Here is an 18168-nt window from a genome sequence, read left to right as displayed (position 1 = left end):
GTGAAAAACTCACCCACAGACAATTATTCACATGCACTGATGCAAGACAGATATTGGATGTTTACTAGGCTGAAATTGTCATTGCTCTACATCTAATATTTAGCATCAAACAAATGGTTGTACAAATGTTTTTTAATTACTTAGAAATCCATTCAGGAGTGGAAATGCCACTTAAGCCGCATTTATACAGTCACAGAACATTCAAAACACTTGATTAAATCCCACACTAATGAGGACGAGTGTTAACAGGCCAAGTGACACAGTCATGCAAAAATATATAACCAAGAGAACAAATAGGTTGAGTCAAATAAAACAGAACTGAACAAACTGGATTCGTGCAACTGGGGTCAGGAAAGACGTGGTATGAATAAAATCTGCAGTGTAACATTGACAGGTCTTCTGCATTGTTGATTTAAAAAGCCACTGAACCTTACTGAAGACCCTGCAACCTCAAAAGATACGCAATCCAGCAAAATGGTCATAAGGTACAGTGAAACGGTTAATTGACACTTGATTAATGTGCAGTATTTTCTTATAATTCATCATTTAAGTCTCGGATTTTCAACTAATATTTAATGTGTTGTAATAAAATAGACCCTTTTAAAACTGTACCAGTAAAAGGAAGGTGGTTGTTTTGGAAGAATCATTCTGTTGTCTACTGCGTTGTCTAATGTTCATAATAACGTTCTTTCATTTCTGCTACCTTAACAAAATCTACTGCTTTTACAGGTTCCTGCAGTACTTACAGTACATAACATGTTCAGCTGTCTGCGTGTAATTGGCCCAGGTTACGTTACTCATTCTGCTCTACTGTGGCTTCATGTTGTGTTTTTTTTTGTAAACCCCCTCTGCAAACAAAATCCCTCTGAGGATTTGACCATGTTAAAACTGAGCTGAATTGTGAGATAAAGTCATGGAGCCTTAAAAACCTTTAATAAGGAGGCGACAGCCGCTTATTCTGCCTCCTTGTCCTCCTTTAACGCTAAATCCGTATTACACTGTGGATAAGACTGCAGCAGAAAAGAAGCCTAACTTTAGCTCCTTCACTGTCCCTGATGATTTAGACTTCTGGGGATTTCAGAGCGTGTTCATCTCCACGCAAAACCTTTCAATTACCAGGTGAGCTCAAAGCGAGGAATACCTGTCTACCTGTCTGGAAGCGTTAGAGACAAAGAGACGAGTACAGGGATGTGTGGTTCAAATAATTAGCCCAATGCCAGAGTCCCCTGTCGCTGAATAGTTAATTAACAGCTCACCCAGTACGTGTATATGAGTGTGTGTGTGTGTGAGTGTGTGTGTCCAGAGGATTAAACACTGTAATTATAATTATGTTCTCTCCTCTCAGTCTCTTTTTCCACCATGTCCTAATACGTACCCTCTTGGTGTTTTGTTTTTTTTTACATGCAGAGTTCTCTCTCACACACACATACGCTTCCCACTCTGGACCACCATGGTCAAAATCAGCCGTGGTTTTCTTCCACTTTTTCATATTGCCATATTAACAGAAGGTGAGGTCTTCCTCTCACTGTAACGAGTCAGATTTTCTGTCTGCACTTCTTGTTGCTCATGCCGGTCAGCTGTCTTGGGGCTAAAGATTTCTGTGACATGAAAACATCATTTTTTTTTGGATTTCCTAAACTCGTTGCAACTGTGCCAATTGGTAAAGATTCTTCTAATCCACATTTCTCTTGTTTCTTACACAAGCACTGTTTTGTTCTTGTAAATGTGGCGAAGGGGTGATCTAAAATAGCTTTCCATAAGCTACTGTCCACTGGGAAGACAGTACAGTTGTCATGGTAACAGCATTCCCGGTCCGGTCGATCCAAATCTCGATTGCAATCCAAACTGTTAGCATATACATGCTAAAGGCTGCAGAATATAATATCCTGTCCACATTTCCTGTGTTGTGACTTCAATTTGGAAAACATGTCTGTCTTTTCTCTCTACTGTACCACACCAAGCGCCCTGCAGCCCTCTGATTGGAGGAGCCCCTGGAGACCTAATGACATCAACTTCTCATCCTCTCTGGTTCAAACAGACGACCTTTGACCCTGAGATCTGAGGCCGGTATTGATGCCGTGACCCCGGCTAACGTAGCGGGCCTGCTCGCAGACTGAGATAAGAGCCTGTGTGTGCAGATGCTGCTGAAACACTGAACTGATGCTGAGGACTTTGGTTAGGACTCGCTATCAAAATGTTCATGCTGGTGAAAGTATTAGCGTTTCTAGATACCTAGATACTAGTGCAAGGCTGAAACGTTTCACGATTTAATCGATAACAGTCTAATATTAAAAATGTTCAAATATTTTTAAATTTTCTGTTGTCAAATCACGTCACATTCTGTAATGGAAACAAATTCCTGCTGTTTTCTTAGAGTTTGTATTTAACTTTAAAGTAACAGGGCACATTAAACAGATTACCACCACACATGAAGAATTCATTTTGCAAATGCAATTAAAAAATATCTTCTTGTTTGCGTTTCTTGTTTCTTGCATTGCAGACTGACCGAGCTGATTAAACAGAACTAAAGTTACAGTGTTCTTGAAATATCCGTCTTTACACCCTGTTTTGTCACAGTTTTGAATAAGAGGCAGTTTCACAGAGAAACAAAGTGTCTCATCAACTAATCAGGCAAATAAATGAATCAAGTGTTATTGATCGGTCCTGTTGCCTCATGTCAAGGACGAGGTCATGCAGATATTTGCTTGACCTCCCCCCCTTCTTCCCCTCCTGGACAACCTCCTGCAGCGGCTGAGGAGGGGGCGGGGGGGTGCTCATGCTGAACACACCCCCTACATCCTCTTCCTCCTGTTTCTTCTCTGTTTCTCTTCCTGACTACCTCCCACTTCTGACAGGACAAGTGGAGCTAAAATTAAGAACAACCCAAGACATTTAATGCCCATAGCTGCTATTTTGAATCACAGTGGTTTAATATTAAAACACTTTGGCATGATATCATGTGGATATTTGTGACAGGATGCTAAATTCACCGTTTAAACCAAGATTATTTGTCTTGGCTATGGGTAGAATATCCTGTAGACAGTGCAACTCTCCTACGTTGCCAAAGAAGACCTAATTTATTTTACTGAATAGCTAAAGAGCAATTACAGTTGATTAAAAGTCAGGTCTTATTTTCAGAACTTCAGCCCCTGTTTCTGTCAGTCATGATATTGTACTTAAAATAATTGGGATGTGGCAGAAACAACAACACTGCTCAGTGTTTAACTAAAAGCCAAAAATGGCCCACTACACTAGCAAATCGTTATATTGGTCTAACCCCATCACACCATAAAATCCAGCCTGAGAGGCCTCACTAGCCATTCCCTAATTAAAGTGACATGTCTCTTCTCCGTCTCCTCTCAGTTATCCACTTGTCCTCGGCATCTTTGCCACAGGGCCCGCTGATTGACAGCCGTGCTGACCCCAGGGCCCACCCTCTCGGACTGACAGGACAACTCCCCTGACTTGGCCAAGTGACACAGTAACGTGGAAGACTGGTTGTCAGGCTGACTGACAGGCTGCTGATGCTGCAGTGTCCCAGTCAGCTGGACTGGACGCTCGGCCGGCACTAGTTTGTACAATGCTGACCACACGCCTGCTCGCGCTAGGAGAGGAAACTTTTTTTTTTTTTCCACATGATCTCGAAATTAAATGTTGATGAGCGAAGGGGATTTTTCTGTTTTACTGCGCTGCAGTAGAGCCTCATGGGAACTTACTGCACAGAGGTTATCTTTAAACCCTAACTACTTATCTGCTGATATGCTTAATCTCATAAAGGTTGGTGACGTTCGCTGAAGTGAATTTATCCTGAGGATGAGTTGATGTGATCTTAGTGATGATCGTGGTATGAGACTCTTATCGCCACTGAACGATTTCTGTATTTTAACCACAATTGGAAAACAAAACATTTCACACCATTATTATGATTTTCAAGAGTACAGTGCTTTTCTTTGTTAGGTCAAGAGGTTGTGGTGTATTTAAAAAGTCTCCTGAGTTGAGCTGTGAGTCCATAAATTTTCAGATGCTGCATTTCTTTTCATGTGAGGATCAGTGATAGAACAACACTGTCTCTGTGGAGTCATGACTAGGCCACAGGACTGTAATGTTTCCTGTCTCTCTACAGTGACTGTTCAGTAAAATAAAAATATATATATATTAAAAGCATTAAAATCCCTGCAGCCTAAACGTGCTGCTGTAAATGAATCAGAGTACATGTTATTTTCTTTTATTCTGTCATAACACTGGTTACCAACGTTGGTTTCAACTATTTGATGACACTCGGCACGAAGGTGTGGCTGATATGCATTTTGCGGTTAATCCTCATTATAAGAAATTATTATCATACAGTAGCAGATTATTTTAGTTTGTTTTAACCCAGACTTCCCACATAACAGCAGGTGCAATCACATGTTTCCTGCCTGTGGAAACTGCACAGATAAAATAAATCCTGAATGTCCAGTGAGTAGTGTGCATTAATTGTACGCAGTCGATATGATACTGTGTGGTATGGACGTAGCACATACAGTGTGTGCTGCATGCACTGCAATGATATTGGTTGATGTATCACTGCAACAACTGCACTATCAGTAAACATGGGTAGAGACAGAGATAAAAGGAATAGAAAGGTGTGTTAGTTCAGGTGAGCAGCATACGATCACACTTTATAGCAAGGAATGATGGGTAATGGAAGGGAATAGCCTGTAGCAGCTGGGCACCATACTGCAAAACAAAACCGAGCTTCAGATCAGCTTTAGACTTACAGTACACCATCTCACCAAGCTCTCAGACACAAGCACAAATGCATTTATTACACTCAGAGAAACACAAATTGCAGGAACACGAGAGGCACATTCACACCTACACACACTTGCACAAATGGACTGTAGTGCACACACACACACACACACACACACACACACACGCAGATGCCTGCACTCGGCCCTGTTTCTGGGGAGAAGTGCCCTGATCGGACACACACGGAGCCTGTCACTACTCCTTCACTGCTCTCCCTTTTTCCTCTCCTCCACCTCCCCCTTCATTGCATATCGCTCACTTTCTCTCCGCATCTCTCCTTTCCTGCCTCGCTCTGTCTCTCGCTGCTCCGATCTGCTTTCCACACTGCAGTCGACAGCAGCCGGAGAGTAAAATGGAGGGGGGAGGGGGGCTGTGCTGGAGGAGGGATGAGAAGAGTGCAAAACAGAAGAGAGCTGAGAGGGGTGTAAGAGGAGGAAGAGATGGAGGCTAAGGAGGAGGAGGAGGAGGTGGGAGGGGAGAAAGGCTCAGTCCGGAAGAGCTGGAGAGCAGACGAAGAAATGGAGCTGAGAGTGTAGATAGTCATCATTTATTCTGTAATATTCTCGCTCTCTGCGTCTTCTCCTCTTGTCCTCATCCAACCATACAAACCCTTCATATCACACACACTGCTCCTCTTTTTATGTTTGTGAAACCTTGAATAATGTTCTATTGCAGCTCAATTACAATAATTACGATCATTAAGGTCATCATTTCCTGACACCACCATTGATTACTTTGGCAAAATAACTATTAGAAGCTTAGCAGCAAGGTTGGAGGGACGATGGCCCTCATTTTCCACCCTGAACCAGGGACAACTGTCACTCATTGTCCTTCCCAATTTCTTACATTCCAGCAGTTTTGCAGCTGTAAAGTTGACGGGTCAACTCCTGCACTGCTGAAAGTCAAATTATATCTGCAGTTCTCACAAAATGCAACAACATTTACACACATTTAGGGCTGCAACTAATAATTATTATTATTGTTTTTCACCTCATAGGCTGTGAAGTCTATAAATTGACAAAAACGCCCATCACAACGTTCTAATACCCGACGTGATGCCCCAGTGTTAGCTGAGATTGATAATGGGTGGACTGAGTAGTTTACTTTCACGTAAGAAAATTAAAAACAGCAAATCTTCATTTTTTTTTTTTCAGAACATCAACTCATTCTTCTGAGTTCATATTGCAACAATGAGCTGTGACATATGCATAAGTAGCTGGAGTAGCTGCAGACGATGGCTTGAGAGAGAAAGAGAAGAGCACTTTATAGATTTGCAATGACCACTTGAATTAACAGTAACTGAGTGTTGAGTATCAGTTATCTTTGGCTGAACAGTGGAGGGCTTTAAAATCACAGAAACATTCCCTGTTAATTACTTACAGTAACATTAGATGGGAATCTATATCCACGTGTCCAGAGTGAAGACACAGTTTCTAAGCAGCATAGATTTGAGCTTAAATATGAAATGAATAAAACATTTTCAGAAGATGACTAAGGCATCTTTTGGACAACCAGAGCTGCAGACTAGAGCAGGAGATGAGACTGTCTACAAATATAGAACCTCACCCACATATACACACACAATGCCTACTAATACATCACTTTTCTCATGCGAGTTCAGACAATGTGCAGGTGTCCTGAAGAAATGCTGAACCCAAACACTCAAAAAAAACCACAAGCCAAAAGCACAAACTCAGAACTCCCCCCTGTGTTAGAAACGGGCGAGTAGAAGATTCCTGGCTCATCTGGCAGGAGTTGAAACCATCCTGGCTGGTGAAACGGGGGTGTTGGTTTAGAGATGCTTCATCTCCCACCCCCCATCAGTATTTAGAGATCAGTTGTGCCTCAGAGGTTGGTTTCCTCTGTGTCTCTCCATGTGTCTGTGTATATGCATTTGTGTGTGTGCTGTGAGCGGAAAAATGGAAATGTGCTTTTGGCTGCATTAATACACCATATGCATGTTTGTGTGTGTGTGTGTGTGTGTTTACAGATACCTGCGAGCCTGTCTTTCTGTGCATGGATGATAGTGTGTGTGTGGCGTACACATGCTGGTGTGCGTGTGTGTGTGTGTGCACACATCAGTCTGTCCTGCTCTCCCTATTCTACCTCTCCCTCCCTCTGCATCAATAGAATAAAAAAGGAAAAAGAAAACTCCACCACTGTGCTTTTCAGCAAAAGTGTCTGAGCACTAACACACACATATGCATGTGCATGTATACACACACACACACACACACACACACACACACACACACTGGCTAAAGGCCAATCAATAATTCACATAGTGCAGATTGAATGTAGATCAGTGACTCAACATGGGGGGAAACTATGGCTCTCCACCTCTATCATTCTCTAATTCTTGTCTTTTCTCCACATTTCTGTCTCCTTCCATCGTTCTCCTGCTCTTTTTTCTCTCTCCACCTTTCATCACCTCTTTCTTTGTCTTTTTTTGTTTGCCTCTTTCCCTCGCTGCCTCCGTTTTTCTCTCTTTCTCAGTCTCTGTCCATTTCTTTGTCCTCTTCATCACCCATTTCTTTCTGCACCTCATTATGTGTTTCTTCCTCGTCATTGTTATATTCTAGATGCTTTCTCACCAAGAGATAAGTGTTGGTAACTTTTCGCTTCCAGTTCCACATGAATAAAATGAGCTGTATACTAGAAGGCCAATGGCTGCTGTTGAATTGATGTTATGGTAAATTAGTTGTCTTCCAGCCTTTCTACATCTTCTGTTTTTTCCCTTTTCTCTTCTTTGTCTCATTTCTTCTCCTTCCTCTCCTCCTGTTTCCTCTGTCACTCTCAAAATTTGTATCTTCTAACTCACTTGTTCCATCATCATAACTGGTTTTCTGTGTATTTTGATTTCTTGTGATATCTTTAAACACACACTAGACTATAATGTGCAACAGACGTAATGCGCACACACAGAGTGGCGGCAGCCTATACACAGGGTTCAGAAGAGGACAGCAGGGGCATCACATTTCACTATATAGTGAGATCCAGACAAGTACACACACAGAGACAGACACACACACACACACACACACACTGAGGACAGTGAGGATCACATATCTGGAGTAAAGCTCTGTCAAAACAGCCATTACCATGTTGATTGTCTGTCTCTCATGATGTTGTATCAGGGTAAAAGACAGAATAACATATAGATTGATGCAAATATGTATGAGCTCACCAAAGACAGTACAGTATGTGTGTATGTTTGTGCGTACGCAGGAATATGTGCGTGTATACAAACATTTTGTGGGAATATATTTAGTAGAAGCTTTAAAGTGAAAAACAAACATATAGATTTTGTGAGAAGCTGGAATCTCAGTTCATGGCATTTGCTGTAATCCAATGCAGTGTATGTAGATAAGCATTGGAGCCTGGATGATACTAATAATATATTAGCTAATAATCCTTATCTTTTTAATTCAGTCATTATTGATCTGTGACAAGATCTGTGCTCACTCTGTCCATGTAGATGATCAGTACGTTTTGGTGAAAACATTAGGAAGACCATTTTAAATGATAGGACTATTAGGCTACTATTTGAATACATTTCAGGTCTGTGCTGCAATTTGTTGCTGCTAATTGTGAACGTTAAATTTGTTATAATACAGATTTTAGCAATGGAATCATCCCAAGAAAATAGAAGAATTGTTTTATTGTTTTGCCATTGAAGTGTGTTTTGATGGAGTCTTATTTCAGTTACTGCTCTGTTGTGATAGTATCATATCATGGCGTCAGCATTATCAAAATGTCACCAGATTATAGCAAATGAAAGAGAGAGAGGGAGGGGGAGAGGGAGAGATTGCACACTGGAGCGTGAATGTCCCAAATGGTGCTTTTTTTTTTTCTGGCAGCCTCTGGGATGCTCTTACTATGCATGTGTGTGTGTGTGTGTGTGTGTGTGTGTGTGTGTGTGTGTGTGTGTGTGTGTGTGCTGGGATGCAGCAGAGCCCCCTGCGGTAAGTGATCCTACTGAACAGGTGTTACAGTATCACCTGCCCTCACCCATCCATCCATCCATCCACACACACACACACACACACACACACACACACACACACACTCACTGACAGATCAGCTGGTGGCTTGGCTTCATCCGTCTGGCATGGAGCAAGCAGATCCGTTCAGATCAGTCATGGCTGACATAGGCTCTGATAGCTGTGAGTGTGAGTGTGAGTGTGAGTGTGAGTGTGAGTGTGTGTGTGTGTGTGTGTGTGTGTGTGTGTGTGTGTGTGTGTGTGTGTGTGAATGTCTGTGTGCATCTTACAGTCTCCATCCAGGATTTTATCTGATTAGCTGGAACTCGTAATCATCAGTCCTCCGTAGTAACACAGCCACATTGACTGTAAATTTCCAAAACATGCAAAATCTCTCACACGTACAAAATTTCAACTGCTTAGTTTTACTGAATCAAATAAATATATCTTTAAAATAAGCAACACACATGGCACCATCCACTTAACAGGGCTCCACTATAAATCAGGACATTAGATTCATCTTCTAGAATTAAACACCGTCTTCTGAAATCACACACAACCATCGCTGGTCTTCTGACACGCTCTCAAGACACCTGGCAGATGGACACGACTTCAACTATCTTACTCTAAATAGTTTCAGCCCTGATCTGCATAACGTTACTTATGTAAAGGTCAGGATTATTGATTCTGCTTGTTGTTTGCTCATTTGTGGTGAATTCAAATCAGATTTGAAGTAAATTAAAGTAAAATGTGACAGAAGATAAAAAGAACCAGAGCAGAGACAGTAAACACAAGAGTGAGAGAGAAAATTCAGATTGTGTCGAATAGAAAAATCTGAATAAATCAGTGGAGAAACATGACAAACATGGATGATGCACCCTTCTCCGCACATTAACATAACAGCAGTGTATGAAAACACATTCATTTGCATTTTCCTTTGAAGTTTTTCCAGACATTAGGTTGAAATTTGATTGGAAACTTGACATTTCATGTTAGTTTTACCGCTAACGTGATATACAGTGTATTTGTCTTAACACAGTAGCTAAATTTAAATAAAATGATGAGATGAGCAAAGACTGGAAAGAAAAAAGGCAGCGCGAGAAGATGGAGGGCAGACGACTGGAAGCAGGATTGCAGAAGGAGAAGTGTGGTGGAGAAGAGGAGATGAAAGGAGCACTGAGAGAGATGGAGCGAGGGACTGGGGAAGTGCAGGTGGAGGGAGGGGAGGGAGGTGTAATGAAGTCCTCTGGGTCTCTGGTGGAAGATGCCACAGCGCCTGCCAGCCAACACAGCCTGGCTGTTTGCAGATGGTGGCATGCTCAGTTCACTTTCAAATCAGAAGGTGGATGTTCTTTAAATGTGAAAATATTTTTGGAGCAGAAAATCTTCTCACACTGAGTAAAAATAGGACAAATGATTAGTTTTATGATGATGATGTTTCTGGGGCTGCCTCCATGTCAAGCTAAACATAATCGGTTGGTTATTGAGAAAACTTGAAGTTGTCTTGAAGCAGGTGCTTGAAAACTCTGACAGTCACCACCAACTTTTCCAAACCTTAACCACAGGCTTTCAGTTACCTGAACTTCAACGCAGGAACCCAAACCCCCAGGACCCTCGTATTCTGCTTCATACAATCAAACATCCACCACAACCTCTGGCATAAGGACATCACGCTTTTCAGATTAAAAGATTTCCAAATAAGTTTCCTAGGTGTATCAGGCAAAGACAGAAGGGACTAAATAAAAAAAGCAATGCCATGGTGGTTAGCTGCAAGTTACACACAGTGACGAGTGACAGCAAAGCTCACAATGAGAGGTTCTCTACAAGAGAGTGTGAACATGAAGAACCAAAACGGCGTCTCTGCAGTTTTTATTCCTGTTTGACTCGTCACATGTTTCTATTTCACATTTTCTCCATAATTCCCAGTAGCTGTAACTAATGACAACGAGAGTTGCTGCGACTCGTTTGACCACCTGATGCAGAAGGAAGAAAGGGAAAGAAAAAGCTGAAGATTACTTCACTGGCACAGGTTCGTTTGTGGTTTGATTGATTTCTAATTGAAATGAAAGATTTAATGAACAGTTTGTGCCGTTTCTGTGGCAGAAAGTCACATGGCATAAAAGCATTGCAATCAAATTCTCACACACACACACACACACACACACACACACACCATTACCACGAAACAGGCCCACACACGCTTATCTGACAAACCTGACACTCACATCATTTAAGGCATTACATGGTTTAATCCTGTCTAATAAACAGTATCTGTCTTCCTCAGGGAGCAAAGTCCAGCTGGTGAGATCAGCTGATTATGGAGGTCTTTGTGGCAAACACAAAACAAGTGAAGCTGTTTCTCTGTTTGACCCTCCAACATTCGAAACTCAACTCACAAGCTCGATTCAGTCAGAACATTAAAACAGCCTTCAGCATGTGACTAATCTTTCTCTCTTTCAGGTGGTAATTTTCTGTTCTTGTCTTTATTTTATTTTTGTAATAGTATAGATATACAGTTAAATTTTCTGTAGTGACCACATGCCGTACTGTTAAGATGTGCCTGTAATTGTTCTGAAGTCCAACCCTATCCAGAAGTTCAAGTGCTATCACTTTTCCATATGCATTTATTTCCTTAGCAGTTAATCAGCAGATTATTTTTTCAATTAATCATTTAGCCAATAAAACGTCAGGAAACTGTGAAAAATGTTGATCAGAATTACCCACAGCCAAAGGTGGTGTCATCAAACTGCCTGTCTCGTCTGATTAAAACTCAGTAAACAGATTCAATTTATTGCTACATCCTGTAAAACAAGTATCTTCACAGCTATGAAGTTACAACTTGGGAATGTTTGGTTCATCTTTGCTTAAAAACATATAAAATAGTAAATCAGTAATTAAAATAGTGATTATTTTTCTGTTGATCTGCTAATATTAAATTGTTTCAGCTCTTATGATAATTTTTATGCATCTCTCTAGTCTATATTAGTGGTGGGTGATTTCCTACATTTCCCAGAATGCCTGGTGGTAGATGAAATCAGTATTGACAGTCAAAGAGCTTAAAAGACTACAAGTGTTACACAAGCTTTTTAAAATGACTAGGTCGCCTTCTGAATTTGAGAAGCTTCTGTCAGTGTAGAAAAAATACCAATGTTTACCCAAAGCTGGTCTACCAACACAGCGAACAACTGTCCCAGGGGCCTCAGACCCCCAGAGGTCCCCAGCCAGCTTGTGGCAATTTGACTAATTCTACATGAACACACAAATTGTAACTGTAAAAACCTCAAAACAGGTTTCAGGCTTCATTACTATATAACACTGAAGCTCCATCTTGTAGTTAGACCTTGTGTGCACCAGAATGTGGTTTCAAAACCTTTATATTATTTAGTCAACATAGTGCATACCTCAGTTTTTTTATTATGTTTTCTATTCAAATGACCACAAGCTAATTGGCCACAGAAAAACCTGAAATCAGGTAGTTTCTTTAGGCTCCAAGCAAAACCTAAAGAAGTTAAAAGGTGAACTAGTTTGTCAAAACTCCACATAACAAGGCACCTGGTTTGAATGTGACTGGCGATCATTGCTGCATGTCACTCCCTACGTCATGCTATGCTATATTTCCCATTTTCTGTCAAACACAGACACAGCTGCCTAAAGTACAATACTTCCTTTCTACCTTTGAAGCTGACGGTCAACAAGCAAGATAATCCAGTCATGTTTACATTTTCTGCTACCGGCCTCTGTTGCTGCTGCTGAAATGCCCTGTCGTGATGACAGTTTATGTTTTGCTAGTTATCCATCTGACTTTAAAAACCTACGGTTCTAAAATAACAAACATGTAACGCTAAAATCCCTAAATTAACCTACAGAACTTTCTTGTTGTATCATCCCCTTTATTTCCTCGCTCTTCTGTCTGTCTGATAAAGGCAAAATGATCTAAAAAGTACTAAAAACTGCACCACCAAGCAAACTAGACTTCACATCTTTCTTTTCATCTGGATGAAGCTTAAGGCCTCACTATGACAGAGAGGGTTCCAGGTTCTAATAGCAGATCTCTCCTGAAAACCAGATTTTTCCACTGCTGTACATGGTCAGTTGTAATGAGAGAGAGAGAGAGAGAGAGAGAGAGAGAGAGATTTCCTCTGCCTTCTGGTTGCTTGGTGCTTAAGCCTGCCATAATGCTGACATCAGCACTCAGCTATGACTACAACTAGCCTATAACTGTAACACACACACACACACACACACACACACACACACACACACACACACACACACACACACACACAGAGTTAGGTCACTAACAGGTTCGAGCGAAATGCGTATTCATGATGCAAGTTAATCACCAGCAGCAGCAACATGTCATGACAACCCCCATCATCCTCAGCATCATGGGTGATTCCTTACCAGGTGAGCCTGAGGCCAGCAGGTGTGGACACAGCAGTGAACATGAAGTGCAATCAGGCTTCCTTTCATGTATCGGCATCACCAGCCTTAAACAGCTCACACACAAACTTTCAGCCTGAGAAAACACATCAGCTATCAGCTCACACTGCAAAAAAAAAAAAAAAAAAAAAGAAAGAAAAGAAGAGGAAATAAAAAAAAACGCACCAACCACCTCACACTGCAAATCACCAGACCAGTCACAACTTCCAGCCTGCAGGTGTTGGCTGATTCAGCACCAAACCACTCCACACAGGCCACACCTCACCACGACCCCTTTACCTTGGCTTGCTGTTCGGCATGTCTTATGAAAGGATATGGCCATTCGGTGATCTTTTTGGCGTACTTCCTCACCACGTTGTCTTCGCTGAAGAGGAAGAGGGAGCGGTTGACCGTTAGGCAGCTCTGCCGGACGGGTATGGGGTTGTACAGGGCCATGGTCCGGGCTCTCTGGGCCATCGACTGCTTGTACATCCGCTGCGCTCCAGGGGCCCCCCCTTGCCTGCTGCCGCCGCGGCCGGGTCCCCCTTGTCCGCCGGCACCCCCGCCACCGCCGCCACCACCACCTCCTCCTCCTCCTCCTCCTCCATACCTGTTGGGTAGCTCGTCTCCAAAACGCGCCATTCTGCAGACACCAAACGCCAGAGGTTAGGAAGGAGCCGGGGGGGAACCTCAGAGTGACACCTCCACATGCCACCACCCCATTAGCCTCGGCTCCAAACACACATGCAGAAAGGAGTTGGGGTGGGCTCCTTGTCTGGTCTGTGTCTTTCTCCTGTCTATCTGTATCTCCTTCCCAGATCTTCAGCACCGAGAAGATCCCTCCATTTGTGTGTGTAGAGGGAGGGAGGGGGAGGACAGGGGAGGGAGAGGAGAGGGAAAGCGCACGGTGTCTCTGACCGTGTGTTTGGAATATGAATGGGGAAATACAGCGATGTGTTTACGTAATTTCACGCAAATCAGTTCTGTGACAGATGAAAACACAGTCGCTTTTATTGGCGGTGAGAAAAGTGTAAAAAAAAAAAAGTTATATCTTGTCAAAGCATCAGCGTTTCTCTATCCGTCGAAAAGGAAGGCATCCTCTTTATCTGTTGGTCAGGAAAAACCTCTCCGAGAATGAGCCGGTTCTTGCATTTCAATAGGCAATCACATCGATCACCGTAAATACATGCGATAAGGATGCATAGCTGTGCGGTGAAATAAATATTGCAATCATCTCCACTAAGTGGGCTACCATATCTGGAGACTGCGTCTTTTCCCCTCTCAACAGACTAGTGCATCTTGACAGGATCTGCAGTTGTCTTTCTTTCTCCTCCCTGGTTGCCTTTTTTCTGTGCGATAAAAATAGAAATAGATAAGAGTAATGTATTCTCGTGCCATATATCTGCACCGTTTGCCGTGGCACGGCAGATATCCCTGCTGCCACCTCCTACTGCCACCACGCTACTCGGGTTACACGCAAACGCCAACCGAGGGGGGCTTCCCCAAAATCCGAGCCTGCTGACATTTGTTGATATTTGGTGATGGACGGTGCGGCATCCCCCCTCCTCCTCCTCCCCCTCCTCCTCACCAAGGCGTCGGTCACTGATTTTGGGCGTGATTGCGCGTACTTGGAGACGAAAATACACCTCAGTCTACCAATTTATATATTCCCCCACTTCCCCAGAAAAAAAAAAAAAAACGAGTTGGTGAAATGAAAAGAAAAATAATGTCCACAACAATCATCTATAATCCAAGGTTGGGAGAACAAGAAAACCGGACGAGTAGGATCCGGAGGAGCAGAAAAACACCAGTGGGGGAGGCAGCATCATCACCATCATCAATTCGTGGTCGGAAAATACGACGGCGGCAGTGCGGGTTTGTTGTAGCAGCGGCTCGCATCTTCTTCTCCGCCACCGGGCAGAAACTGTGCACCATCCCCGCCCAGCAGCATCGCCCCCGGGGCTCTCCGAACCTGTGAGAGGCGGCCAGCCCCGCAGAGCCACAGCAAGTCCGCGCGTCTCTTCTCTCTCTCTTTCTCTAGCTCTCTTCCTATCACTCCCTCTCTGTTTTTTTTTCTTTTCTTTCCTCCCTCGACCCCCCGGGGGACGTGAGCCAACCCTCAAACGGTCCGGAGGCTGTACTCCCGTGGCGATCAGCCTTTGGAAACGAAGAAACCCGATGAAGCGGAGCTCTTGTCCGGCTCTGTTACGTTCAGTCAGCAATCGAGGTTGAGCCGCGCACTGAGCATCTGATCAGTCTGACGGGAACCGAGTGCCGCGCGCAGATCCGTGGCAAAGCATTGCAGCGCACGACGCACGGCGCCTCCCCGGAGCCTCCCCCACTCCAACCCACTCCCCATAGCGCACGACGGAGATGTATGGGCGTCAGTTGGGTATTTGCAAGGCACAGCAACTCGCCTTACCTTCAGCCCAGGGGAGTCTAAATCAAAGCTAAGAATATACATCAAGCAAACATGGCAAATGTGCTTGAAAGGCCCAAAGACATCCAGGGTTCCATAAGATGACAGTCTGGTAGTCTAGCTGCAATATTTCAGCACTGCCCTTAAGGTTTAAAAACAGGACTAATGGTCGCGAACGATGTTAGACGCATTGGCCCCAGGTGAAGAAGTCGCTGACTGTTTTCTTTCATGGTCTAAGTGTCAAAGCACGAACAACACAGTCCAATTCTCTAAATTCACTGTTTACTGTTTACTTTTGGTCTCCAGCAGATTTCAGGGGATCCTTCCTTTCCAAATGAGAGCTGGGTTCTTTCAGGCTGTGCTGGCAAGTGTAAGACTTATTTTTTAATCAATATTTCCAAGGTTCCTGCTTTTAGACAGTGATGTAATGACGTACCCAACAAATCTAACTCTAAAATTATTCCGCTCAAATGGGATTCCTTGGGACAACATTAAAAAAAAAAAAAAACTGCTTTATGTTTATCTTGACCATGTGATTTTGAACTTATTGAGGACTTCCAAAAAACTCTGAAATAATAAATGTATGAAAAAAGTTGCCAATAAACTAAGTTTAAGCATTTCATCTGCACAGCCAGGAGCAGGACATATTGTTATTTTGAGGAGAATGTAAAAGAGGTTTTATCTCCATTCATTCCTCTCTTCTGCTCCAAGCCGTCTGCCAGTCTGGCTCTGGCATCTGAGCCATATTTGATGCAGTTCAGCAAGCTGTTTGCTTGGGCTAAACCAACCAAGCTGTCACCTCTCCAGAACAGGAAAATGAAGGTGGTGGTGGTGGTGATGGGAAGGCGATGCGGGAGTATCCACACAAACACATTGGCCACAGAATCCCTTTTAAACTGATTCTCTGAGATATAGTCACAGTATTTATAGTTAGAAAATAAAAAACAACATTGGCGATAAAAGCGATTTTTAAAAAAACATCTTTGGCCACTTCAGCACTTTGACGCTGTCCTTGGTCCTGAAACAGGCACTGACATGTTTCCAAGGCCCCTTGGCGCTGTCCAAGGTGCTGAAACAAGAGTCTAAAGCTCCATACACCACCTGCATGCCTTTGGAAGAGATTATTTTCAGGAAGCGTTAGTTACTGTACTTCCGGCCATCTGTTAAATGCTGATAAGTTCTGCTTGCAGTTTGTCTCCTCTACTAGCTACTTTGGCAGGTAACTACCCATCATTTGGAGGTCTCAGTCTGTTCTAAAAATTAGTTGGTGAAATATTGAAAGTGGGCCATATGGTGGATTTCTGGGATGGATCTGAAGGTAAACTTTGAGACTACAAAGAGGGCACTAAAGTCTTACAATACTTAATGCAATGTGTTTACTTAGTGCTAGTCCAACAGTAGAATAATGCCGAATCAAAAAGCAGCCCACCAAAACTACTTCATTTGCTTTGAAGCATTTGCAGGTATTTCTGTAACCCTGATGTAACACACACACACACACACACACACACACACACACACACACACACACATATACAGAATGTATTTTCACTCTTTCATTGTGTGAAAAATGTGGGGAAAAGGTTTGAGCCTGAACTTTTTCATATGAGAAATCCTTTTCACAGTTGTGGGCTTTTCAGAGCTGGCCACTTTAAAGATATGAACAAAATGGATCTTAGCTATAAATAAAATGCTTACTGCTACTGTCAAATCCATTTTTGTTCTCAAATGTTTCTTGAAACATTTTCTTGTAATGCAGTATGAGTAATTTATCCCTCATAAAGCTCTGACTGTTACCTAGAGGTCACACAGTGTGTTTAGCCCACCCACTCTAATGGTCTCAGAGCTATTCTACTATTGCCAAGATGCCTTTTCAGCGTCATAACGTGTGTGCATCACTGGATTTGTTCGTCATCTGATTCCCGTAGACGAGTGGCTACTAACAGGCATGATAAAAGCCCGTTCCCGCTGACAGCATGGGAAACAGAGTGAAAGTGAGTGTCGGGAAGAGATGGGTGGTGGTGGAGGAGGGATGGTGGGGTAGGGGTGCTGCTGCTGCTGCTGCTGCTGCTGCTATTGCTGGTGGACAAGCCTGCTGCATGTGATCTGTGTGATCCTGGGAAACCACGCAGTACTCGGACGCTAAAGATAACAAGGTGCCGGCATTACTTATTGATAATGAGGACAGATGCGGAGGAACGTGAAGCCTGGAGACATTTCGTTCTCTCCCTCCATTCCCTCGCACACAGGAATGCCTCTGTTAGCACTGCTGCTGCATGCCCATGCAGCTTTCCCAGGCCCCCTCCCTGTGTGTGTGTGTGTGTGCGTGTGTGTGTGTGTGTGTGTGTGTGTGTCTGTGTGGGTGTGTGTGTGTGTGCTTTTGAGGGAGTCGTGCTGAGGCCCTGGTGCCACAGCATTGTCATTCAGGGAGCGTTCACACAGGCAACCCCCGCAGGAAGCCCTGGCACCTCCCCCTTAAAACGACTCCCTCCTCTCCTCCTCCTCCCCCTCCCCTTCTGTTCTCTGATCTCACTCAGCAGGCTAAAGCTA

At 43.3% G+C, this 18168-nt stretch overlaps 1 protein-coding gene across 1 annotated transcript in view; it reads right to left on the bottom strand.

The window, feature by feature from the left end:
* Window positions 1–13841, bottom strand: part of cacna1ab (calcium channel, voltage-dependent, P/Q type, alpha 1A subunit, b) — a 99401-nt gene extending 85560 nt beyond the window's left edge. The window contains exon 1 of the mRNA XM_026302958.1: window positions 13537–13841. Coding sequence (XP_026158743.1) covers window positions 13537–13841 — 305 coding nt within the window. The remainder of the gene's footprint in view (window positions 1–13536) is intronic.
* Window positions 13842–18168: the final 4327 nt, after the last annotated feature.

The sequence above is a fragment of the Mastacembelus armatus genome, chromosome 1 (assembly GCF_900324485.2).
Source record: "Mastacembelus armatus chromosome 1, fMasArm1.2, whole genome shotgun sequence".
NCBI lineage: Eukaryota > Metazoa > Chordata > Actinopteri > Synbranchiformes > Mastacembelidae > Mastacembelus > Mastacembelus armatus.
Note: the sequence above shows the minus strand (reverse complement) of the source record. Positions and strands in the feature narration are given on the sequence as shown.